Source organism: Buteo buteo, chromosome 5 (assembly GCF_964188355.1).
Source record: "Buteo buteo chromosome 5, bButBut1.hap1.1, whole genome shotgun sequence".
Classification (NCBI taxonomy): Eukaryota; Metazoa; Chordata; class Aves; order Accipitriformes; family Accipitridae; genus Buteo; species Buteo buteo.
In genome coordinates this window covers 37,840,000-37,854,160 of record NC_134175.1, presented here as the reverse complement: position 1 = coordinate 37,854,160, position 14,161 = coordinate 37,840,000, and the positions used below count along the sequence as shown (strand labels likewise).

General features: G+C 35.0%; 1 protein-coding gene across 2 annotated transcripts in view; it reads right to left on the bottom strand.

Moving 5' to 3' along the window:
• Window positions 1–14,161, bottom strand: part of MAP3K2 (mitogen-activated protein kinase kinase kinase 2) — a 56,871-nt gene that overhangs the window by 24,476 nt on the left and 18,234 nt on the right. For both annotated transcript variants that reach the window (XM_075028714.1, XM_075028713.1), the window contains exons 2-8: window positions 11,823–11,892; window positions 9,369–9,487; window positions 7,622–7,662; window positions 4,967–5,066; window positions 3,050–3,163; window positions 2,290–2,389; window positions 1,210–1,340 (exon numbers count right to left, since the gene is read on the bottom strand). In XM_075028714.1, the coding sequence (XP_074884815.1) occupies window positions 1,210–1,340; window positions 2,290–2,389; window positions 3,050–3,163; window positions 4,967–5,066; window positions 7,622–7,662; window positions 9,369–9,487; window positions 11,823–11,826 (609 nt within the window). In that variant the 5' untranslated portion in view covers window positions 11,827–11,892. The remainder of the gene's footprint in view (window positions 1–1,209; window positions 1,341–2,289; window positions 2,390–3,049; window positions 3,164–4,966; window positions 5,067–7,621; window positions 7,663–9,368; window positions 9,488–11,822; window positions 11,893–14,161) is intronic.

Below are 14,161 nucleotides of genomic sequence, written 5' to 3'. Positions count from 1 at the left end.
ACCTGGCCCTTGAAGCTGCTTAGGTTGAACTAAGCTGGCTTCCTATGAAAGTAAAATTCCTGTATTTAAACCCTGCTGACAGCTTACACAGCAATGCGTACATGACAGGTTACATGTTTCCTGAATACTCTGAAAGGACGTCCTGGGCCTCAGAGATTATCTGTCTGTATGACCAGTCAGTGACCAAAAGTGACTTTACCCAGGCCAAAAGTAATCATTTCACTGAAAGAATCCAGGCCTGGGCTGGATCTGACCACGTGGCTATGATAATGAATAGCACCCTGGTCTGGAAATTAGGAGATTCAGTCTCTATTCCCAGCTCAGTCGTTAAAATTGTGCAACAAATTGCACAATCTCTTTGCCTCTATTTTTATTCTATCATCTGTCTCTCATTTAGTCAGCTCATAAAAACCATTGCCTCTTGCCATTTGTGAATACAGTGCCAATGTCAACAAGAACTTGAAGTGATTCGGGTACGCAGCATTATTTTTTTTTTCCTCCTTAAAATATCTCTTTCTCCATTGCCAATTCTGTGAGCCATTACATTCCTCCATCTTTTCCTGCTGTTTTTGAGGGAGATACTCGGAAAGCAGGATTTTTACTCATGCTAAGTGTGATGATATCCCACACCAAGAATGCAGGTGAATATGGAGAACAAAATAGCATACATTTGTGATTCTCACACAAAAATGTGACCATGGAAAATATTTCAGACCTTATTTATACCAGACCCATTGCCATCCCCTTGCCTCTACCCCAACACAGTATCAACTGAGTCCAAATAATTCTGACAGATCCAAACTCTTCTTTAAAACCTCCTTTAATTACCTGGGAAAGTTGTAAAACTGGTCTTGCTTACATATCCTTCTCATTAAAATAAAGGGGGTTGTGCTTTCTAATGTAGACATCATTTGCTGTAATTTGTATCTATCACTACCTCACTCAACTATCACAGAAATTAAGAATATTGTCTTTCTCCTTGTAGCAACGTATTTAAATAATTGAAGAGACTTGAAGAGAGGAAGAAACAGGTTCTACAAGACTAAACAACCACAGTTATTTTAACCTTCTCTCATGGATCATGTTTTCTAGGGTGGTTGTCATTTTTTTTTAGCTGTTCTTTTTAACAATTCCATACCCCCACTTGAACAGCAGTATTTCATAAATCAACCTAAACCCCCCTGTAATATTAATAAATCACACACATACCTGATCCATACTTTCTGGAATGAATTCACCCTCACTGTTGATACTGGTGAAGGACCCATTTCGGGCCACCTGATGCAGCTCATCTGGAATGTATCCTGGGGGAGGTGAACTCCTATCACGAGTATTAGAACCTTTTGAAAGAAAAGGACTAGTCAGAGTCTCTTCACTAACCCAGAATCCAGGGGCTTTATTCAAATGCTTCATAGGCACTGAGCCTGCCTAGATGTCGTCTTGGTTTAGAAATTTTCCATATGCCTATGCAATACAAGACTTACATATAGCATTTAAAATCTGTAATCCAGGAGTTATGAAAAATTTGGGGCAGGGTTGCCTCAATAGCATTAAAAAGAATTTTCAGTATATAGGAACAGAAATATAATTTGCCTGCACACCTAGCTGGGTAAATTTCTTCTTTTGAAACAAAATAAAAATCCAAACCCTTCCACTCATGTCAACTAATCCTTTCCAACTCTTGAGAATGTCAGTTTTTCTTTGTAGAATATTATGCCTGCAAGAACATGAATACTCTATTCATAATAAATGTATAATAAATTAAATTGTCCGAAAAATTATTCATTAAACTCTCTAGTTTCATAATTAAATTTGAAAGTTAACATCACACCAACTTTAAAATATAAGCAAAAAGGTTATGTCAATGCCAAAATAAGTATCATAAACAAATGTTCACATATTGAGATTAAAAAAATGTGGGAGCCCTAAATTGAGCAAGGAAACACATTGCCATATAACCAAACAGGTTTTTCAGTAACTCATTCCTGTATCTGAAAATAAAGGGGAGTACTATCATCAACTTTTTAGGATACCCATCAGTTACCTCAAATAACTCTACATAGATTTATTTACTTGTGATTTTTATTTTGTTAATTTTCTGTATTATATATGTTTAAACCACCTTTGACTTGAAATTCAAAATCCACTCCCACGAGTGCAAACTCTATACTAGAGTCATTGATGAGTAAGAGAAATTCAAACAGTCTATGTTGAGAGCAAGATCTTCGTGAAGAAAATATTATATAAGAAAAGTTTTTACAATTAAAGCTACTGAAATATGTAGCTTACCTATAACAGACAGGCGCCTTTTTCTGTCTGTCACACCAAACACTGTGTTATCTATATCTTCCAGTGAGGGCAAGGGTTCCACGCTATTTACACTGGGTGACTGAAAATGCATACATATTACAAACTGCAGTTATTACTTTATACTCGTGACAAAGAAAATACTTCACAAACTTTATAGGCTTTGTGCAGCACATTCCGTTTTTCAGGCAGTCGAAAAGAAGCTTGCCAATGTATATCAAAATTCATCTATTTTAGCAGCTCATCTTTACTATTTAAAAATAAGTTTCAATATGTATTAGTATAGAAATCCCAGCAATAGCATGGCCATGATGTATTAGATAATACCAAAATAACTCAGTATTTAGCCTATAGTCCACTGCTACTGTTTGCTACAACAAACATTGAACTTGCCACAAAGGAGCGTCACCAACATATGATTTAACAGTTTCAAATAACTACAGCTACTTAAATTCTATGCACTTCTCAAATTTGTGTCATATCATCATCCTATTAAGGAACACTTTTCTATCACTGTAGGGAAGGCAAACAAAGAGAGAGGAACAGGATCTAGGAAAAAGTTAAAACTGAGTCAATACAAAATGCTAATAGATGCTTAAAGTGAACTGAAGAAGCAATCACTAATATTTTCAACTGAAAAAATGTCTTTAGTTATTCTTTAAGAATGTTCTTTAAGAAAAGATACAAATTATACTTCAATATGAAAACTGAGGAAAAATACATTTAGCATGCCAACTCATACCTGTGTATTTCCATGTATTACAAGCAATATCTTGAGACTCTTCATATGAACACTACGGTCAAGCAGTTCAACAGCTTTGTCCAGGTCATCCTGTGTGGTTAATGGAATGACAAGCTACAAAAAGGGGAGAAAAAAAAAAAAGTCTTAAACAGGACACAAGAAAGAAATGAGGAAGTGCAGAGAAACAAACAAATATGCTATCTTTCCTTTCATTCCAAACAGCTTGAAAATAAAATCTATTAAATGATGCTTCAAGTTAGCAACAAAATGACTGAAGTTCAACGTTAACTCTTCCTTCGGTTGCCTTGAATAGGTACAGCATGGTGGAACAAGTCTTCACAATGAAGGAGAAATCATTTTACATAGGTACAACTTCATATTCTACAAATTTCAGAGAAACATGTGCAACAGTGTCAGTGTATTTGCCATTGCCTAAATTAATGCAAGTCTATAAGATAAATAAAAATAAGACTATTTTATAGAGCATAAAGCACATTTTTGTATCTCACAATATTACAACTATATTTGAAGTTACATCAGTAACAGAATTTCTCCACTGAAAAACAGAATTTGTTAAGGAAGTGTATCAGGCATGGAACAACTGTAGTCCTCACTAGACTCTTACTTGGATCTAATTAATTAGAATTAACTTTACATACATGTATCTTTACAACAGAAAATGTTATGCCATTAAAATACACTTGAGATCCAAGTTCTGTAACAATTAAAATTGGGCTTATGTTTTGGGAGTGTAAATTACAACTTCTGCTTCTAACAAAGGAACAACGTAATATAGATTAAAAAAAAAAAAATCTATTCTACTTGTAAACAGTCTCAGTCAGTGATGCTCCAATACATCAGTGAAAATACAGTACTTTTATACGAAAAGAAATGGGAATGAGGGAGGAAGGTCTTGATAACAAATGAGTATGCTCTTAAATTGCAGTTTTAATGCTAATGACAGGTTATTACCATCACATTTCTGAAACATGACGGGATGATCTGCCAACTAGTGCAGAAACTGACAAGCAGAAAGCCTGCTCAAATGCCTAAAAATCTATCAGAGGAATGGCCATCTCTTCTGACCTTCCTAATCTCCAAAAGCCTTCTGTTGGAAATCTTTGTTTTGAGATCAGTTTCCCAGAAGTGCCTGGTAAGGTGAGTAACCAACAAACAGCAATTACAGGCATTTTCTTCTGCAAAGATGCAGATTAGATATAGCAATTATGTTGTGCATAACCAAGCACACGAATAATCTTTCATGCACTTTGCTGCCTCAAGGCAAAAACCAGAAGTAACTCCTCAGAATGGATCCTGCATCTGTAAATATATTTGCTATTAATAATTCCATCTCTACTTCTAAGGAAAAGCTGGAAGTAATATTGATCAGGCATAAGTGCCTTGAAAGCACTAGCACTGTTCTCAAGAAATCTTTGTGTTTCAGCCACTTTAAGAGGGGCAACAGTTAAGACTAGTTCTCCAATCTAAACATTACTAAATGCAGCATTCCAGCGATTACCAAACAAGATTAATTCTTAAAGAAGAAAAAAGTGTACAAGAATGGATAAATGTTATTTCAAATTTACAAACACGACAAAGCTGAAAGAGGTAAAGACTTTCCAAAGTCATGCAACAGGACTGTGGCAGAGCAGGAAGACAATCTACCCATTCCCAATCAAGTCTGAGACATAATTCATTAAGATATGACTCTCCTCATAGAATATTTAATGCATCTCCTGCCTGTCCTAATTTAGACAAGCCTTACATATTTGAGAACACACACATTAGAAATCTACGGTTTTGTCACAGGAGTAAGTTCTGTCACAGGAGCGGTTCTCACTGCTTATGAGAGCAAATTTCAGCCTTAAAATAATCAGGGTACAAGTCATCAAGAATTCAGAAGACACAGAATATTACCTCATTATTGCTGTAATGTAAATCCATAGTCTGTCCAAAAGCAACTTTAGCTTTAGCTGCAAGATCTTCAAGTTTAACAGGCCTTGGTAATTGCAGGATCCTGAAACACAATTTAAGTTATAAAGAATTTTTGTCCATTACTTATGAAAATCTGGCAAGTCATTACTTAAGAACGATCTTGGAATTAAATTTCTTATTTAAAAGACCGTAACAGGCTATGCTTTATTCACTGTCCTCCATATTTTGAGTCATTAAAAAGAAAGAAAAGCAGTGAAAGAGTTATAAGGGATAATCAAACATAAATTTAGATCTGATTATGACTATTTTGGTTGCATATGGCTTCTTTCTTAACTTAATGCTTTGCATGCCTCCATTCCAGAGGCAAATTCTTAGAAACTTCTAAAATTTTCTACTTCAGAAAACTAAAACAATGGAGTACCATAGGCTGACAAGCATAGGCATCAGAAAGGAATTACTCCTACAGTCCCCATTTTTTGGAAATCCAAGACTATCTTTTCTGAGGAAGGTAACTAAATGTCACCATCGTTACCATAATGTATTACACGCTCAAACTGCTGAGTCCATCACTAACTGTGCTTCAAGTGTGGTCCTGTAAGAATGGTGCAGTTGTAGGTCAACAACTGAGATTTTCTTTTAACTCAATGTCTCATCAAACCAAATAGCCCAAAATGCCTGTAACTGACCTTTTACTATAGAAAACGATTGTATTATTTGAGACACAATGCCATTAAACAAAAAACATTTTTAGAAGCAACTAAGCTAGTAAGGTACACTGAATTCACATTCCAAAAAGAAACAGTACTCAAATTTTGTGAACCAGAAAAATTAGCAAAGGGTAACTGTCTGTTTTACCAGTGTTTCAATTGGTATACTGGTTAGGGAACAATATTTCTCACTGAAATGAGGCTAGAAGCCAGGCCACCTCCAATTGAAAATTATTTGAAAAAAATCAAATCTTTAAAAAAAACAAACAAACAAACAAACAAACCAACTCAAAAACCAAAACAAAAACCCAGACACCACCATCAATTCTCACTGTAGTTACCAATTTGTTTAGCAAGCCTGGAACTCTACCCATCACACTGCACACTCCTTGGAAGAGAGTGCCACATTCACTACTGAAAAAAACTCTGGAATCACTTCTCTCTTCCACTTCCCTTTTTAAAAACTAGTGAGAAAGCCATTGCGTAACTTATTTTTCTTGCATAATTTCATTATTTTATCTTTAAATCTACATGCTCAGGCAACATAAGTATTACAACTCATGCTGAGCAATGAGCCTGTGCTGCCCAGTACCCCTGGGCAAGCAGGCTCAAGTTACTTGAGACAGTCCAAAACAGACCTAGGCCCATCAGCATAAAAGCTTGGGAAAGGTATCTTTCCACATACTTACTTTATACTTGTATTCATATTGATTAACTTAGTCCACTGTGAATTAAGATAAACTGCAAAAATGCACTGTCTGTGCAGACTGCCAGTGAGTAAACAGTTCTGTTTTAAATTCATGTTTCTGCTTATTTCACAAGAACTGCTAAGTAGAAGAGTCCTAAATTGTTGAAGCTTTTGAAAAGACTTATTTCCTCCAAATTACTTATAGCACTCAACCATTACCGATGCGCTGTTACATGTGATGTTCAAAAAAGTGATAAAAAGAAGTTGAAGAATGTTAATACCTATACTGCTATTTTACTACCCCATGTAAAGAGAGGGCACGTACTGTAATCAGTACGGACACACACTGATCTATTGCACATCACACTAAGGACTGCCCAGAAGTAGCATAGGTTTCATTCTGAAGCAATCTTTACTTAAGGAATATACCATTTCTACTGACAAATAGCATGACCAGGATATTATTTCCTTCTTCATGAAGTACTTTCTAAGATCTTATTTTCTAACCATTTCTCTATAGGTACAATGAAGGTTTATGGTTTCAGAGACAAACAGACAAAATGAGTTGTACACAAACCAGTTCTGCACAGAACTACAGATCAACGTCTGTAAAAGCTTTTGAGCAGCCATGAGAGCAGATATAGAGAGACAGACGTTTGTATATCTTAAGCATCTACATCACTCACCTCTCATATTCAAAATGAAAATAAATTTAACTGATTAGTCAAAATTACCAATGAAAACAACCTAATTACAAAGTCTAAAGTTTTCCTATTGCAGTTCTCAGACTGGTTCATCAAAGTACAATCCAATGTTGAGCTTTATGTCTAGGCTTCTTCCTCTGGGTGTTACAGTAACAATATACAATCATGCATTTATTACACACATGATACAGCAAAAAAATTACTTGCTGGTCTACTCATATTTGAGATCTATGCTAATGATCTAAGTAATTGTTCTAGGCTACAAACACCTACCTGAAGGGTAAACAAATGAAGGATATTACATGGGACACAGCTAAGGTAAGATACATCTACTTTTATGTATACTTAGAGCCCACATTTTTGACAGATTAATTCTCCTTAAATTATATTCATATCAAAAATTAAATTTAAGCTCAAACCAAATATACTCAGATATCTGAAATACTTTAAAGAGTTTATTTGAAACTTTATGATAGGAGCCCAACAAAATTCTATAAATAATTAAAAGACAAGACTGCTTCCTGTGGTCCCACCTTACCTTTTTTCACCTCGATGCTCAAATTTGACTCTAACATCGTTCTGTAAGAAAACCAATGAAGGAATCACTATTAGTTTGTTATTACCTCCTTTAATGAAGGACGTGAAATCTCATTCAATAATCCTACATCAGAAGTAAAATCCTTAAGCAGCCCATATTAATTTTCTGTCCTTTCTGATATACAAAGCATTTTAACAAGCTACTTCTGCTGAGGTATCTGAGAGGCTTCAAGTGTGTAAAAAATTACAATAAATTATTCTGAAGTGCAACACATGTTTCTGTAAGTAAACATGTTATTTTCTATCAATATATTTTAATATCATAACAGATTCGTGATTTCAAATTCAGCATGGAACTGATTATCACGAACAGGCAGGTAGATACTGTAACAGGATTTTATATACACTTCAGAGCTGAGCACTCCAGGCTTAAGAAACATACCTTGTTTCATAAGCATTACTGTAGAAACCCACACATGTAATTAAGCCAGCATTCATGCAATCAGTCTCCCAGTAACAAAGATACCTGTAAGTATCTGCAGTTACGTGGAAATAAAATTATTTTGCAAAATCATAATTTTAAGAATCAAATTCTATTAGCAACTATTGCAGGAAAAAAAATATGCATTCAACCATATATCCAAACAACAATGTTGTATCTTCCAAAAGAATTACTTGATTCACAAGTGATTACTTTCAAAATTCACAAATTGAAACAGAATGACAAACACATATTTCCCCCTCACCACTATCACATTTAAGCTCAGAAATGGCTCAATAATTTTTCTTCTAACTTTCTGAACATGTATTATTTTAAAATCATTTGGGATCATATATGCACATTAAAACAATGTTTAAAGTCACAGCTCAGAAATTAGTTATATGACACTAGCAAAGCACCATTGTGTTATATACTGAACTCTCACAGCTCTTAAGCACAGAATGAAAAAGATGTAGCCATTAGTTTTTGACAGTTTAAGAGCCAAATATATTCAAATACTTTGATCTTTAACAGGTTAAAACCAGATAGCACAGACTGAAGTTTCATAAAATATTGGACTGCCAATTAAGGATCCAATCAAATAATCATACAATTAACTCAATCAGGCTATTACAACAATTTGGGTAAAAATCTACATCCTATCCCCTCCTAATCTCTCTATATATAGTAGTTCAAACCTATCAACTAAGTATTTACTACTTTTCCATCTCTGTTCAGTATCTGCAGGGAAAAAAAAAATACAGCTGAAAAGAACTTACATTTCCAGCATATATGCAAACAAAAAATCGAGGCCAAAGATGCAATGAAGTAGCTTAAGTGTGTTTCTGCTGCTGTACTGATGTTCTTTAGTATGACAACTAGGCAATCTAATATACTTATAAAATTAATTCTAAAGAAGCATTCCAAATAAGAGATACTAGCACACCTTGGTATTTTAAAATAGTCTAGTACCAAATGATGATGATGATAATATATAAACAAACCAAGCTACATACAGTATCAAAATACCCCTATAATCTTCAATTTATCAGGATCAGAGTCATTTAAGCATACACTATGATCTGGTCTGAAATGCCACCATTTCATTTTGCTGCTAATTTAAGAACGTGAACAAAGAAAATGGCAGCACATGTGGGAGACTAATAGCTCATTCTGGTATGCTCACTGGTCTGGCAAGAAAAATAATTATAGAAGTCACAGCAGGACACTCTGTGTTCAATAGGTTAGTAAGGATATTAAAGATTACCTGTTTTTTAGGCGAAGATGATTTTGGTTTTCCTGTTTCTTGCTGGGGCAAGACAGGACGACTGGCCTTATGAAGCACAGCCAAATCCTGCATGATTGAATTTAAAGCTTGCTGCTCATCTGCTCAGAGAAAAAGACCAGATAAGAGAAGTGTAAATGACTGTTACGTTTGAAGTGCATTACTGTCTCATTTCACAATTAGGCAGGCATTTTTCTAAAATCTAGAAGTCCACACTACACTTCAATACATAATTGACAAATAAAAAAAAATTACTGCCATGTTGCAAACATTTTTATTTTATTTATCATTAACAGTGCTTAAGGAAATAAAACAACTTAATCAGTAAACACACTGAAACGGTTTAAAAAACTGAAGTCAAAACAGAGATTGAAAACTCTACAGAACTGCAGGCTGTATTAATAAGAGAAGGACGGGGGAAAAAAAAAAAAAAGGTTTATCTACTTTGTTTCAAATAATGTTCATGGATAAGATGTTAACTAGAAATCACACTTCCTCCCCAAATCGTAAAATAAAGAAAAACCAAGTACTTTTGAATAATTTTTCCTCTGTCCTGAACAGGTATGGTCATGCACACAGGAAGCATACACAAACTCCCAGAGGAACACCTCCACTGTCTGAGCATCTACTGATGGCCCAGAGAGTAATAAAAATAAATAAGTAAATAAATAAAACAAAAACCAAACAAAAACCAAAAACAGCCGCAGAACTTCTCCAGGACTGCAAACGTATGGTTTTTCAGGGCTTACAGGAGTAATTCACAAGGAGAAAGAGAAGCATTGAAGCCAGGGGACAATTTAGGGGCAAGAGTGCCACACAGCTTAAATTTCAAGTTCACACAAAATCCTAAATGTTGATGATCTGCTGCAGCTGTGAAGGCCTGAGGCCATGCTAGACAAGGTTTGCCCTGAAACTGGGATACTCCTTTAGACAGAAAAGCACCTAGGAGCTCAAAAGCCATCCATCACTAAGGGAAATTTATTTGTCACTAATATTTTGTATTAATTCTTTGCCACAGCGACATTACTATACTCAACATGTATCTAGAACGCTGGATAACAAAATTTATCTACAAAGGTGTTGATTGCATGCCTTCACGCTACTTCACAATGGATATGTTTGTTGAAGAATTCATTGCCAAGTGCTGTGATTTACAAAAAACAGTATTTCTCCAACATCGACCTGAGTAAAATTCGACATTAAAAATCAGCAAACAAGCATTCCAGTATTCAGCAATGATGAGAATTCCTTCACACTCTATTCAAATATAACCAAATATATTTGCCATATCATGAAATTGTGGGATTTCAGTGTTCTAATTTAATAGATTCCTAACAGATCAGAAAGATGGTCTAAAAATTCGTAACTGTGATCATCATTCATGCTGTCATTATTCGTAACTCTACTATGATATGCAAATCTACAAAAGCAAGTTTTACTAGCAATAGTTAAAGGCAGAACTGAAAGTATTCTTGCAGCTCAGTTATTCCTTTCTCACATTAACACACGCTTCAAAACTTGCCACAATTAAAAAAGTTAAACTATTTTATTGTGTTATAGTCTATTCTAGTGCTCAATGATAAAAAAAATAATTGTTCTTTTAGCAGTTGGTTGGAGGAGATTTAATTACCAGTGGTCACTAGGTAGCATATGTTTCATGCAAAGGAAATGAAAGCATTGTGGCAAAGCATCTGAGAGTTTACTGAATATCCGATATGACTCAACAGTCATTTCTCTCACACAAAATGCTGGAGAATATGAGAAATCTAGAGTGCTGTATTCCTAGATTCAGCTACTTTACTATTAAGCATGAGGTTAGGAAAAAAATTATCATAACAATAGAAGATAAACAAAAGCGATACAAAAAACATGTGTGTTTTGGTTGGTTGGTTTGTTGGGATTTTTTTGAGACTGAGCACTGATAAGTGATTACAATAACAACACAGTCAACTCATTAAAAAGCAAGTACAACTTGAAGAATCAACATCAAATTTAAAGTAATACAAATGTGCTACATATTTAGAAAAACACAGTTAGACCACCTACACAGTCCTGGCTTTGCACTGCAATGACACAACATAATATGATAAAATTCTTTAATATAAACTTTGTGGGTTTTTTCCCCAATAGCCATTACCATTTACAACACAGTAATATTGCTCAGTCACCTAATACCATGAATCACAATTTCCTATACTTGAATTTTTAAGTCACCACATAGTGAGGGAAAAGTGCTTTATTCCAATAGAAAAAAAACAGAAGTATTTTGAATATTAGCAAAGCAGCTGAACACTGCCTTTCATGTAGACATTACATTGACTTACATGGCCAAAGCACACATTTCCTAGGAATGGTATTACATCAATGGTTTTGGTCTTCAATAGAAATGAAAATTATCCAAATTAAATTTTTATATATGTTACATACAAGACTTACCCATAATGGCAGTGAGTCTGAAAACTTGAACTTCAGGGAAATGCCTGCTTCATTAGCATTATTTTATTTCCTAAAATGCAAAACCAAAAATACATAATTATTGAAATTGTCAGATCCATGTAAAACAGTCAACTCTTCATTTTTACAGGCACTTTTTCTAATATTCTACCTATTGAATATGCATATAAACTACAAATAAGATTGCATATTGAGATATGACGTGTGGAGAAAACAGATATTGTCCCCAAAGCCTCACTGGGCTCTGAGCAACATACATACAGACTTTCAAAAGACAAAGCCTGAACTAAATATTATTCTAGACTTAAGCTGATTTTAGTCTCTATCTACACCCCCAAATGATGACTAGTAGCTTAATTAGCCATAACACTGCTACATGGGATACAGATTATTAAGAACTAATTCTTTTTCTACAGGTTCCTGTATCTGGTGTTCAAAGTTCTGTGTTATACATACATATGTTATATACTACATATATATAGTTCATATATAAATATATATGAAACTCATAGCACAAATCAAAAGGCATCAATACCCACTGATTATATAAACTAGAAAATTTCAACTGGTAAGTTTTTTTCATCATAATTCAAGAGCATTACACAGATAGCCCAACACCCCTGAAAGCAAATGCGTCTGGAAGACAGCAGGTATTAACTTTGAATATACAATATCCAAGTTATCTAGAAAAGCAGAAACAAAGGGGGCACATTTATGAACAAACCCTGTCTATCACAATATCTTGAACATCAGTCAATTAAAAAAAACCAACCACAATAATTAAGGATCGATTAAAATAATCTTTCTATGAGATGCTATTATGGAGCTTAACAGCAAAAAACTAAAGACATATCCCTAAATAGACAATGAGGTTTGTTGAAATACAGGCTACCACAGGAAGAATTCCGAATTTTTAATGCAAGATATAGAAGAAAACTCTCTAATTTCTTATGCAGTCATTGCGACCAAGTAGGGAGAGCCTATTCCCTCCTCCCTTTTCCTGGCTGCAGTGGACCATCCATCCTTCTGACTCAGAGACAAAAGATCTACCCTACTCTGATAAAACAGATGATTTCCGTGCAAGTTCATTCAAGGACCTACACCAACAGAATATGACTCTTTGTTTTTTCTTTTTTAAACAGAATTTGTTTTCTCATGGTTTAGTTTCTTACCAGTGTCAAATGACACCTGATGCCAGCACAGGGCCACCTGTGGGAGCACATGGCTGAGAACAGAGGGGAGGTGGGCCAGCTCTTTCAGCACCAGCCAGCCAGGCTTCCTTGCTTGAATATTCTGCCAATTTTCTAGCTAACAACAAATTAATTACAATTTTCCAAAGGATCTCTGAGCATCTTCAGTTCAGCATCTAAGTTTCTGGCATTGTATCTCTTACATACTCATTTCATGAAAACAGCCTTTTTAAGCAGCATTCATTTCGCCAGTGGAACTAGAAAGCTTCAAGTACTTCTGACATGTTTTTCAGAAAGAAATTTGGACATGAGAGCCATATAAAGGTCTGCTGTATACTGCCTTTTACCTACACATCAGATGACTCATCTACTATTGTCTATTTCAAGCTCCATAATAACCAAGAAGAGATCAGGCTTTTAAAGAAGATCCAGAGGTCCAACTCTGCAATCAGAAATCAGTTCAGTTGAGAGAGCACCCAAGAGAGCACGTTAGAACCAAAATAAAGCTGAAAATACGATTCAAGTGTATCCAGTTACATATTCCCATGTCTATGGACAGCCTCAAAACATTATCTGAAGCAGCTTCCAAGTGTTGTGGGAAAGAAACTCCCATCTAATGCTTTGTAAAGTATTAAAGCCTGCAAGAGTGTGAGAAGCATATCTGACCTGGGCTGGCCACAGTCTTAAGACACAACCCTGATGTTTACTACTAACATGGTCTCCAGCCTCTTCATACCACCACAGTGGGAGACAGAAAAATCCGTTTCAAAAAAATTAAAAAAGAAAAAGTTTCTGTTGCTCCATAACAGAAAAGGAAAACCATGAAGATACAAAAGAAAGGGATTTGTACTAATCTTCAGAGAGGAAAACAGGGGCTGAATTTTCATTTATTTGCCAAGTGATAGTAGACGATCACTCAAAATAAGGACAGAATCTTTGGACCTTGCTCTCACACAAGATGTCAGGAGATCTGGTTTACTTAGTGAACTGGGATTACCTTTATAGCCTTAAATATCACAACTAACTTTTTTCCCCACATCTGATTCTTTGCATCTTTTCCATCCCTAAGAGTCAAAAAAGCAAAACAGAACATATATTCAATTATTTCCTATGCTTTTTTCTTTTTTGTAT